This window comes from Suncus etruscus, chromosome 9 (assembly GCF_024139225.1).
Source record: "Suncus etruscus isolate mSunEtr1 chromosome 9, mSunEtr1.pri.cur, whole genome shotgun sequence".
NCBI lineage: Eukaryota > Metazoa > Chordata > Mammalia > Eulipotyphla > Soricidae > Suncus > Suncus etruscus.
In genome coordinates, this window is record NC_064856.1 from 109,663,805 (window position 1) to 109,675,039 (window position 11,235).

General features: G+C 63.0%; 2 protein-coding genes across 2 annotated transcripts; one reads left to right on the top strand and one right to left on the bottom strand.

Moving 5' to 3' along the window:
• Positions 1-92: 92 nt before the first annotated feature.
• On the bottom strand, positions 93-2,991 carry CFL1 (cofilin 1). The gene is made up of 4 exons (XM_049780188.1): positions 2,833-2,991; positions 723-1,030; positions 495-571; positions 93-386 (listed from the first exon to the last, which is right to left on the bottom strand). Exons 1-4 carry the CDS (start codon positions 2,833-2,835, stop codon positions 274-276), a joined length of 501 nt encoding a protein of 166 aa, XP_049636145.1. The 5' UTR covers positions 2,836-2,991; the 3' UTR covers positions 93-273.
• Positions 2,992-5,713: 2,722 nt separating this feature from the next.
• Positions 5,714-11,053, top strand: MUS81 (MUS81 structure-specific endonuclease subunit). The gene is made up of 16 exons (XM_049780163.1): positions 5,714-5,895; positions 6,023-6,152; positions 6,318-6,397; positions 6,674-6,772; positions 6,861-6,929; positions 7,056-7,141; positions 7,425-7,562; positions 7,635-7,730; positions 7,816-7,937; positions 8,015-8,112; positions 8,894-9,010; positions 9,081-9,176; positions 9,285-9,413; positions 9,614-9,717; positions 10,582-10,665; positions 10,737-11,053. The coding sequence occupies exons 1-16, from the start codon at positions 5,761-5,763 to the stop codon at positions 10,801-10,803; spliced, it is 1,650 nt and encodes a 549-aa protein (XP_049636120.1). The 5' UTR covers positions 5,714-5,760; the 3' UTR covers positions 10,804-11,053.
• Positions 11,054-11,235: the final 182 nt, after the last annotated feature.

Sequence of the window (11,235 nt, forward strand, 5' to 3'; positions counted from 1 at the left end):
CTGGGGTGCCCGGGAGAAAATTGGTCTGCTTCAACCCAGAAGGAATCAAAAGATCAAAAAGCAGTTTGGGAAGGCCAGAACCGGCAGGGAATGTGGGGGGTGGGAAAGAGGAAGGTCCGGGGCTGGGGGGACTGTTTGGCAACTGGGTGATGGGACTGCCCTCCCCCTGCTGGGATCCCCCCAGCCCCTCCGGTCTGGCAGGAAGGGGGCAGCCTGCAACCGCCACAGGCAGGTCTAGGGCTGCCAGATGCTCCGAGCAGGGGACCGAGGGGCTCACAAAGGTTTGCCCTCCAGGGAAATGACGGCACTGCCCCCCAGCTTCTCGGCCAGGGTGCAGCGATCCTTGACTTCCTCGTAGCAGTTTGCTTGTAATTCGTGCTTGATTCCTGTGGGGAAGAAAGGAGGGCGGGAGTGTGGTTGGGAAGGAGCCCACAGAACAGATGGAAGGGGAGCCCCCCCAACAGGGCAGATGACACCCCAGCCCTGGTCCTCACCTGTCAGCTTCTTCTTGATGGCATCCTTGGAGCTGGCATAGATCATTTTGCTCTTCAGGGGCGCACACTCAGGGGCCCTGGGAGGGAAATGGAGTCAGAAGGAGCAGCTCATGAGGGCCACCACGGGGCAGATGGGACACACAGAAAGCCTGTGGCCGGCCTCTAACACATCCCAGCTTTGGGCCCTGTCCCCAAGTCCTCCCTGCTTGCCGGTGAGCCCGGGCTCACCAGAAGATGAACACCAGGTCTTCCTTCTTGCTCTCCTTGGTCTCGTAGGTGGCGTCGTAGAGCGCGTAGCGGCAGTCCTTGTCAGGCAGCATCTTGACGAAGGTGGCGTAGGGGTCGTCCACGGTCTGGCCCACGTCGCCCACCAGGATCTCCTTGCCCTCCTCGAGGATGATATTCTTTTTGTCCTCGCTCAGGCAGAAGAGCACGGCCTTCTTGCGCTTCTTCACCTCCTCGGGCGTGGACGACTTGCGCACCTTCATGTCATTGAACACCTTGATGACGCCATCCGAGACTGCCACGCCGGAAGCCTGGGGACGAGCCGTACAAGCCCTCTTGAGGAAAAGGCTCTGGGGACCCCCATTCCCTGCTTGTTCAGGAGCCCAGCCAGGGCGCCAACCCGGAGAGGCCCCAGAGGCCCTTGAGCCCCTTCCGCGGGCAGAAGTCAAGTTGCCCCAAGCAAGTCACTGGCAAAAGACCACAGGGTGCCCGGAGTCCCCAGGGCAGCCCTGGCAGAGAGCTGTGCTAACCCAGGTCGGCACCTTCCCCCAGGCTTTAAGCTAGACACCCAATTGTTAAGAACATGGGGTCTGGGTCCTGGGAACAGGGTCCCCCAGGCTCCCAGCAGCGGCAACCGACCAGCCACACCATTTAAGTGCTGACTCACAGCTGTCCAGACTCGAGAAAGGGACCCCAGACACTGCTAGGTCTGTCATCAGCAACTGAACAGCCCCCCCCCCAGTCACCCGAGTACCCACAATTCTAGAAGGAACACTAAAGGGGCAGCTGCCTAAGCAGATGGGCCCAGTGTCTGCATCGGCTACTACACACACACACACACACTCTCTCTCTCTCTCTCTCTCTCTCTCTTTCTCTCTCTCTCTGTCTCTGTCTCTCTCTCTCTCTCTCGCTATTGCGTTTCTCTGCGGGGTCCCCACAAGCCAGGGTCACATCGATTCCTTGGAACCGGCCCAGTTCCCCAGACTAAGTGGAGATAGATCAGTCCAGGCGGCTGGCATCGGCTCCCACGCCAGCAGCGGAGGTGCTGGGTGCTCAGCAGGCTGGAAGCATCCCGAGCGCAGCCGGGGTGGGTGGGGGGCACCTTCGGCAGGATGGGGTGCGGGGGGCCCCCCTCCCGGAACTGCAGAGGAAGCGGGCCACGTGACCCCGCCGCTTCCGGAGGAGGAGGAGGTGGGGACAGAGGCAGCGATCGGCCGGGCCTGCTCGGTTCCCCTCGCGGGGTTCACCCCGCCGGGCAGCGTCGGCGGCGGCTGCAGCAGCAGCGCGGCCATCCCGAGGGGTCTTTTCGGGGTGCGGGCGGGATCCGGGGCCGAGTTACACAAGCCGGGCGGGTGGGTGGTTTCCGGGCGGCCACCGGGCCACTTCCCCAAACGCAGCTCCGCCCTCGGGCCCCATCCGGGGGAGCCAGCCAGTGTGGCCCCGCGACGGGTCCCGGATCCCGGGGTTCGGGGTGACAGCCGCCGATCGGGCCCGGGCATATATGTGTGTGTGTGTGTGTGTGTGTGTGTGTGTGTGTGTGTGTGTCGCGCGCGCGGCCTGCAACGTCGTCCGGGCAGCAGCAGCCGCCGAGGCCGCGGCGGGCCTGCGGAGTCCCGGGGTCCCCCTTCCTGGCACCCCGGGCCGCCTCCCCGCCACCTGCTCTCGGCTCTCGCCGCCGGCCGCGGCGGGTGACGCGGAGCCGGGAGCAGCCTGGGTGGGGCGAGCGCGCGTGCGCTTTGCCCCGGAGCCGCGTGTTCCCACCGCGCGCGCTCCCGAGGCGCCAGACGCGGCGCGCGCTCCCAGGCGGTTAACCCCGCGGGGGCGCGCCGGACCCCTCCCCTCCCCCCCAGGCCTAGGCCAGGCCGGCGCGGGCGCAGCAGCCGGGTGGGGGAGGGGCCGGCTCCGGGGAGCGCGCATGCGCGCCCACCAAAGCCCGCGGGCGCGCGCATGCGCGGCCCGGCGCCCGCCCGCCCCTCAGCACGAGACCCTCGTCCCGCCCGAGGCGCTGGGGGAGGGGGCACGCGCGCCCGCCCGCCCGACGTCGCATTCCCCTCGCCCGTCCCGGCCTCGAGGCCGCCTTCCCCTCCGAGCTCGGCCCAGGCTCGTCGCTCACCATGTTTCCGGAAGCGAGAGAGAGACGGCGGAGAGAGCGAGAGCAAAGGCGGCAGGCGGAGGAGACGAGCGCGCCGTACGCAGCTGCTGCCGGGAGCCGACTGAGCGCGGCCTCTCCAGTCCCCTTCCGTTTAGTACGAGCCGCACAATGAGGGGCGGGGCGGACTTCCGGGCTCGCCCCGGGGGCTGCTGGGAAATGGAGTCCGAGGGGGTCTCGCGCCGCCCCAACTGGCTCCCGGGCTTGCCGGATGTTCACGTCCAGGGGGCGGGGCTTAGGCTCGGAGGGCGCGCTCATTGGTCCGTTTCTTTTTCTTTCTTTTTTCTTTTCTTTTTTTTTAGGAACCAGCTCGGAGCTCAGCCAAAGGCCCCCGGCGCCGGGTAACTTGACCCGAAAATGATCCCCGCGACTTGGCAGCTTTTTGGACCGTTGGGAAACAAACGGTTTTCCTTGAGCTCCAACTTGACGTTTTTCTCCCTTCCTGGATGAGGAAGCTGCTGCTTCCAGTGAAGGCAGCGTGTTGCTTTTCTGAATTTGACGCAACGATTCGCTTGGCCAGCCAGGCAGCCCTATGGGCCCTTCTAACTAAGCATCTTCCAAGAATCATTAAGAACCCATCTGCATCACCTGGATTTTTCAAAAGGTGTCTGCAATGCAGTTTTAATCTGTGTGTGAAAATACACACAGAAAGGGGAGGCATCCTTTTATAAAAAAGATAGATGGGCATGATCCCCCAAGGAGTCAAGCTGTGCATCCAATTCCTTTTATTTTTATTCCCTCACGAGGGTTTTAAACTGCGGCATCTGTCAGTGAGTGGCAAGAGGGATCGATAGGAAGCCGCAGCGGACTCTCATATGCTCGAGTCGTTAGGCAAGCTGCATATTCATTTGATAAGCGCCAAAAAAAGAAAATGAAAGCGAGATTCAGTATCTGAGGCCATCGTCTTTATTAATAAAGAAACCAGGGTGAGGCGATTGCGGGAGATGGATGCCTGCCGGGGGCCTCGAACAAAAGCCCCGGCCTCCCCTCCGCAGGAAGAGACGACGGGGTCGCGGCCGGGGGAATAAAGCTGGTAATTGACAAGCTGGACGCCTGGGGTGGGGGCTGAACTCCTCCCGGAAGGACGCCGCCGCCCGCCCGCGTGCCGCAGAGCATGCCGGGACTTGTGGTCCCGGGCGCCCCGCCGCTCCCGGAGCCTCGGGTGGAGTTCGGACGGCGGCTCCACCTGTCCGCCCGGGGGCGCACCTTGACCCGGACCCCTCCCCGCCGCGGCCCCGCCAGAAGACCCGGATGAGGATGTTTTCCCGTCCCAGAGCCGCGACCCGGGGCGGGAGACCTCCTCAGTCGCCCTGGAGACGCGCGCGCGCGCCCGCCCGCCCGCCGCTCGCCGCGGGATGCCCTAGATGCCCTTATTAGGACAAGAGCCGCGGGGAGGCGGGGCGAACCCCAGCGCCGGCGCCGGGCTCCTTATAAGGCAGCGCAGCGTCGGGCGGGAGTCGCGGGTCCCGGCCGCCTGCGGGTGTGCAGGAGCGCGGCGGGTGGGGCGGGGCCTGGCGCCTGGGAGCCCGCCTCTCCCCCTCGGCACCCCCGAGGGTGGGACCCGAAAAAGCGACGTCCTGGGCCGGAGAGAGAGCTTGGAGGTGTTGGGCGTTTGCACTGCATGCAGGAGGACTGTGGTTCGAATCCCGGCATCCCGGACGATCCCCCCCACAAAGCCTGCCAGGAGCGATTTCTGCGCGTAGAGCCAGAAGTGACCCCTCAGTGCCACCGGGTGTGGTCCCAAAACATAAATAAATAAATAAATAAGCAGTCACTGAAAATAAAGCAGTGGGGGCCGGCGAGGTGGCGCTAGAGGCAAGGTGTCTGCCTTGCAAGCGCTAGCGAAGGAAGGACCGCGGTTCCATCCCCCGCTGTCCCATATGGTCCCCCCCAAGCCAGGGGCGATTTCTGAGCGCTTAGCCAGGAGCAACCCCTGAGCATCAATGGGTGTGGCCCCCCCAAAGAAAGAAAAAAATAATAAAGCAGTGAAGATTGTCCATCAAAGAATATTTCAGGGGCCGGAGATTTAGCATAGAGGCAGGGCGTTGGCCTTGCATGCAGGAGGACGGACGGTGGTTCCAATCCCCTAATGGCATCCCATGGGGTCCCTCCTATGAGCCTGCCAGGGGCGATTTCTGAGCGTAGAGCCAAGAGGAACTCCTGAGCGCTGCCGGGTGTGACCCACACACACACACAAAATAGCGACGTCCTGACATTCGGGAGCACCCCACATCCAATCAGGGGCCCATCTCAGGCCCCTCTAGCCCGCCAGGGTGCCCAGCATCTCCGGCCGGTGCCATCTGGGCTCCTCCCGGAGGCGCAGGCCCGCTCTGCAGCAGCATCTGAGCCGTCTGCTCAGAAATAGCTCCTGGCAGGCACGGGGGACCCTGTGGGACACCGGGATTCGAACCAACCACCTTTGGTCCTGGATCGGCTGCTTGCAAGGCAAACGCCGCTGTGCTATCTCTCCGGGCCCTGCAGCATCGCTTCCTCGAGCCAGATTTCTTGCCTGCAGCCCCTCCTGGCCCCGTCGCGTGTCCACTTTCCCTCGGCCCCCTCCCCGATTGCACCAGCGCCGCGATGCTCCTGCTGCACCAGACGGGCGCCCTGCAGTGCCCAAACCCCCAAACCCGCGGGCCTCGGGTTCCAGGCTGAGCGCCGGCCCCGCCGGTCCTCCCGGCCACGTCGGGACGCTGTCGGCCTCCTCGCGGCGCAAGCGGACCCGCTCTTGGGCCTGGACGGGTCAAAGTTCGGGGTCCCCGCGACTCCGCAGAAAGAGCCTAAGCCCGGGGTGGCGTGGGTGGGGTGGTAGGAGGGATCGAGGGCGGGTCGAGCCGTTGGAGCCCCGCCCGCCGCCCGGGGCCGAGGGTTCGAGTCCCCGCCGCCCCGAGCATGGCAGCGCCCGTGCGCCTGGGCAGGAAGCGCCCGCTGCCTCTGTGCCCCAACCCGCTCTTCGTCCGCTGGCTCACCGAGTGGCGGGACGAGGCGGCCAGCAAGGGGCGTCGCACGCGCTTCGTGTTCCAGAAGGTGCGGCCCGGGCCGCAGGCTTGCCAGATCCCGGGTGGGGGTGCTGGGTGACCCCCCAACCCCGAACCCCAAGTCCCGATCGCGGGCCCGGCCCGACTTGCACCCGCGCCCTCCGTCCCCCTGCCAGGCGCTGCGCTCCCTGCGGCGGTACCCGCTGCCCCTGCACAGCGGCAAGGAGGCCAAGATCCTCCAGCACTTCGGAGACGGGCTCTGCCGCATGCTGGACCAGCGGCTGCAGCAGCACCGGGCGTCGGGCGGTGAGCGCAGGGATCGGACCCTTGCCCAGGGCCAGCCGGTATCACCTCCTGGTCCGCCCCGGCGTCCAGCTCCCGGCTGCTGGCCAAGCTGCTTGCTTGCTGGCCGGCCACGGGCTCCACCCGCACCCCAACGTCAAGGCTGACCTCCTTGTGTCCCCGCTGCAGGTGACCAGGCTTCAGCTTCACCATCCCGAGCCCCGAATCCCGCCGGGGAAGGTCCCTCTGCCCAGGACTCTTCCGTGCCAGTGAGGACGGGTTTGGGAGTGTGATGGGGGAAAGATGGGGAGCGTGGGGGTGAGGTTTTCTGGTCTGGAGAACTTGGTGGAGCTGGGCCCAGCCTCTCCGCCAGTAATGGAGCAAATGGCTTGTTTTGCAAATGTTTTCTGTAAGGTGAGTCGGTTGACAGCTCCCCCACTCCGGCTTTTTAGGGGGCTGAGCCTTGTTGGGTGGGCCCCCAAAACACAGTGGGTTGCAGCCAGAGCTCCAGCTTCTGTTTGCTGCCCCCGCCCCTCTTTTTTCAGGCTCTGGCCCAGGACACAGCTGGGAGCTCCAGCAGCTACTGGCCAGCCCGGCACTCAGGGGCTCGAGCTGCGCTGCTGCAGCTCTACCAGGAACACCTGGTGAGTCGGGGGGTCCGGGGGTGGTCCAGGCTGCAGGACTGGTCCCTTTGGTGCTCAGGTCTGACTCCATCTCTCCACCCTGCTCCAGAAGCCCGACGGCCCTGGCTTCCTCACCAAGGAGGAGCTGCTGCAGAGATGCGCCCAGAAGACACCGCGGGTGAGCGAGCAGTGAGCGGGGACATTGCCTGGGCCCCTCCACTGGGTGCCCTTCCTGGGGGCCAGGGCATAGGCCCTGGAGCCACCCCCTGCAAGGCTCTCTAAGGGTCTCCTGCTTCGAGGACAGGTGGCCCCTGGAAATGCCCGAACCTGGCCGGCCCTCCGGACCCTGCTCAGCAGAAACCTCGTCCTCAGGACCCACCGGCCAGCCAGGTGTGCCCGCAGCACAGGAGGTGGGGGGTAGGGGGACTTTGCCTCCCTGGAGCCTACCCTGCAAGAGAGCTCAGGGGGGTGGCCTGTGTTGGAGGCTTGTCCTGGACATCCCAGAAGTGAGCCCCAGAAATATGCAGGCAGGGCAAGAGATAGAGTGAGCAGCGTGGCCCCAGGGAGCCAGGGGTGTGTGTGTGACAGGCAGCTGGACATTTGTGCGGGCTTGTGGGTCGTCAGCCGGGTGCTTGGAGCAAAGAGAGACCCGTGTGTGTCTCCCCATGATCAGGTATTCACTGACTCCAGCAGGCCTGGTGCTGGCCCAGAAGCTGGCCGAGTCGGAGGACAAGTCAGTGGACGTGAACCCTGAGTCTCAGGAGACCCCTGGAGAGGACCCCCAAGAGCCAGGAGAGGCCTCGGCTGAGCGGTGAGGAAGGGACGAACAGGAGGGGTCGGGCCTCACTTCCACATGTAATTATATGGGGCTCCCCCCCTGCAGTGGAGCTATCGGAGGGAGCAGACATTCAGCAGCTCTGGAGCTGAAGCCTGGGGAATACAAGGTGCTCCTGTGTGTGGACGTCGGAGAGGTCAAGGGGTGAGTGAGGAGGACGGGGCAGCGGAGGCAGTGAGGCGCCCCCCCTCTACACACTGGCCTCTCTGACCTAGCCTGGCCTCCGCAGGACGGGGCACCGGGCCCAGCTGCTCCGAGAGCTTCAGCGGCTGCGCGTGGCCCACTCGGTTCGCAAGCTGCACGTGGGAGACTTCGTGTGGGTGGCGCAGGAGACGCAGCCTGGGGACCCTGGTAAGGTGGGCAGGGAGCTGGAGTGGCAGGGCCAGTGGGGCTGGGCAGAACACCCACCCCCAGAACCTTCCCTGCAGCAAACCCCCGAGAGCTGGTCCTGGACCATGTGGTAGAGCGGAAGCGGATGGACGACCTGTGTAGCAGCATCATCGATGGCCGCTTTCGGGAACAGAAGGTTCTGGAAGCCCCCACCTGGATCCGGGGACTCCATTTAGTGAGCCCAGGGCTTACATCCCCCCACCCTATGTGCCTTAGAAGACCCTCAGGGCTGAGAGGACAAGGTGCAGTGTCCTAGGGGACCCCGGAAGTCCAGCCCACTATCTAGGGTATCTTGGAGGCCCAAACCTCCAAGAGAGTGGCTGGGTCAGATCCAGAGTGTTGGCTACAGGACTGCCTAGGGGAGGGGGCGAGTGGGGATGGCAGTCCACCCAACCAGCTGATCAGACTTTGACAGGGCAGTGTTCGGAGCAGCCAGCAGGGGGCAATCCTGAGACAGGCAGCAGCCCTAGTGGGGACAAGGAGGGTGAACCCAAGCACAGAGGATTTTCTTTTTCTTTTCTTTTTTGGTTTTGGGGCCATACCTGGCAGTGCTCAGGGTTACTCTTAGCCGGCTCAGGAGGTCATATGGGATGCTGGGTATTGAACCCAGGTTGACCATGTGCAAGGCAATTGCCCTCCCTGCTGTGCTATCGCTCTGTCCCCTCATCTTTCTATTTTGTTTTTTTGAGTCACACCCGGTGGTGCTCAGGGGTTACTCCTGGCTCTACGCTTAGAAATCATTCCTGGCAGGGATGCTAGAAATCGAACCGGGGTCCATCCAGGGTTGTCCTCATGCAAGGCAAATGCCTTACCACTGTGCTATCACTCTAGTCCCAACACAGAGGACTTTCAATGTGCCAAAGTAGCCCCCTAGCTTAAGAGTACAGGGGCCTGACCCTCTCTGCCCCCGCCGCCAGTTCCGCCTAAAGCGCTGTGGCCTGGGACGCCGGGTGTACCTGGTGGAGGAGTTTGACCGCATGCAGAACCTCAGCCTTCCCGAGAGCACGTTGCTGCAGGCCGTGACCAACACCCAGGTGAGGGGAGCACACAGGGCAGGGGTTGCAGCTGCCAGGGCCCTTCCCTACCTGCCCCATCTGCCGGCAGGTGATTGATGGCTTCTTTGTGAAGCGCACAGCGGACATCAAGGAGTCAGCAGCCTACCTGGCCCTCCTGACTCGCGGCCTGCAGAGGCAGTACGAGGTGAGCCACCTCCTCCATGGGGTCCAGATTGAGCCCCTTTCTCTGGGATCTGAACTGATCCCCCTCCCCCAGAGGCTGAGTTCTGCCCTTCATGCCTTCTCTCCTCAGGGCCACACGCTTCACAGTCGGCCCTGGGGCACCTCAGGAGACCTGGAGTCTTCGGCTAGCCCCTCGCCAAACCCCCTTTGCTCACTCCTCACTTTCAGTGATTTCAACATGGGAGCCATGAAGAACAAGGTAGGGTAGGGTCAGGGGTCAGAGGGCACCAGGTGTGGGTCCCAGCCCTGCTGGGAACCTTCTGTACTTCCGCTGTCAGTCCCCCCGCACCACACCTTCAAATCCTCATGAACCCCCCAAGCTCCCTGAATAGTCTGGAGCCCGACACCCCAGATGCCACCCAGCCCGAGCCCCCATGACCCAGGCCTCCCCGCCCCCAGGCCCAGTCGGTCCAGGAGGTGTTTGTCCGGCAGCTGATGCAGGTGCGAGGAGTGAGTGGGGAGAAGGCCGCGGCACTGGTGGAGCGCTACAGCACCCCTGCCAGGTACTCTGGGTCCCCTGGCCTTCTGAGGGTGCTGCATGGAACCCAGACTTAATGGAGGGGTCTGAATCTAGAGAGAGCCCAGTCCGAGGAAGCCCAGTGGTGAGGCCTGAGGCATCCAGGGATGTCAGACACAGGAAAAAGAGACATTCCTCTGGGTACAGAGGAAAGGAAAAGGTGATCAGACCAAGAATGGCCAGGCTTGAGGCCTGACAGAGAGAGCAGTGGTAGGGCACTTGCCTTGCACATGGCGTACCTGTGTTCAGTTCCCAGTACCCCATATGGTCCCCTCAGAATGCCCTGAGCACCACCAGAGAAACCCCAAAAAGGCAAAACAAAACGGCCCTATGGTTTCCTGAACACTCTGGAGTGATCCCTAAGCACATAGCCAGGAGTAAGCCATGAGCACCATCAGATGTGGTCCCCAAAGAAATGCAAATGATGGCCAGGTGGGGCCAGAGAGCTAGCACAGTGGGGAGGGCTATTGCCTGGCACACAGCTGACCCAGGTTAAATCCCCAGCATCCCCCGAGCCTGCCAGAAGTTATCCTGAGCACTGCCTGCCAGGTGTGGCCCATGAAAAGAAATGCAAAAAGGAAAAAAGGTTGGCCAAGGGGGGGGGTCAGAGAGATAGCACAGCTGTAGGGCATTTGCCTTGTATGAGGCTGGCCCAGGATGGAGCTGGATTCGATTCCCAGGATCCCAAATGGTTCCCCAAGCCTGCCAGGAGTGATTTCAGAGCACAGAGCCAGGATGAACCCCTGAGCAGTCCAGGTGTGACCCCAAAATACAAAATCAAACAAAAAATATTGGCCAGGCAGAGTAAGACCTGAAGCCAAAAAAACTCAAGCACCTCTCACCCACCCAGACTTCTGGCTGCCTATGATGCCTGTGCTACCCCTGAAGAGCAGGAAAAGCTCCTGAGCACTGTCAAGTGTGGGCGGCTGCAGAGGTGAGATGGGATGTACTCCAGAAGGGTAGGGACTGCCCAACCGGCCCCCCTCACCGGCCTCTCCTCTGCAGGAACCTGGGGCCTGTGCTGAGCAGGACCCTGGCCCAGCTCTACTGCAACAAAGGCGCCTTGACCTGAGCTGAGCCACGAAGCAGACACTCCGCACTTTGTCCGCTGAGCCTTTCCCAGAAGCTCAGGGGCCGAGATAAAGCGTCAGGGCTCATGGCCTGCTGTTATGGAGGAACAAGGCCTCCACGTCCAGGCCTGGGGGTTCCCTGGTGGAGCACAAAGACTGCCAGGGAGGTGTGTCACTGGGGACGCTGCAGCTTGGATTGTAGTTTCTGTTCTGAGTATTCTGGGTCACATCAACCTTCCTTTGCCCCAGCAACTCTTATGCTGGCAAGAAAGGTTTGAAAAGCAGTTACAAGTGCACTTGTTTGGTTGCGTGGATTGGGAAAAGGACTCCAAAAGCAGCAAGGCTGTGCCCAGACTGATGGTCAAGTCGGAGGAAAGGGAGCAAGGGGCCTTTGTTGCACCCCTGCAAGCCAGCCAGCACTTTTCCAGGCACAG

What these genes read in the sequence shown, in the direction of transcription:
- CFL1 (XM_049780188.1), bottom strand. An exon ending in GACCTGGTGTTCATCTTCTG is followed by an intron (nt 572 to 722) that starts GTGAGCCCGGGC and finishes TTTCCCTCCCAG; the next exon opens with GGCCCCTGAGTGTGCGCCCC. An exon ending in CATCAAGAAGAAGCTGACAG is followed by an intron (nt 387 to 494) that starts GTGAGGACCAGG and finishes TCTTCCCCACAG; the next exon opens with GAATCAAGCACGAATTACAA.
- MUS81 (XM_049780163.1), top strand. Translation starts at nt 5,761, where the DNA reads ATGGCAGCGCCCGTGCGCCTGGGCAGGAAGCGCCCGCTGCCTCTGTGC. An exon ending in CGCGCTTCGTGTTCCAGAAG is followed by an intron (nt 5,896 to 6,022) that starts GTGCGGCCCGGG and finishes TCCCCCTGCCAG; the next exon opens with GCGCTGCGCTCCCTGCGGCG. An exon ending in CGCTACAGCACCCCTGCCAG is followed by an intron (nt 9,718 to 10,581) that starts GTACTCTGGGTC and finishes TCACCCACCCAG; the next exon opens with ACTTCTGGCTGCCTATGATG.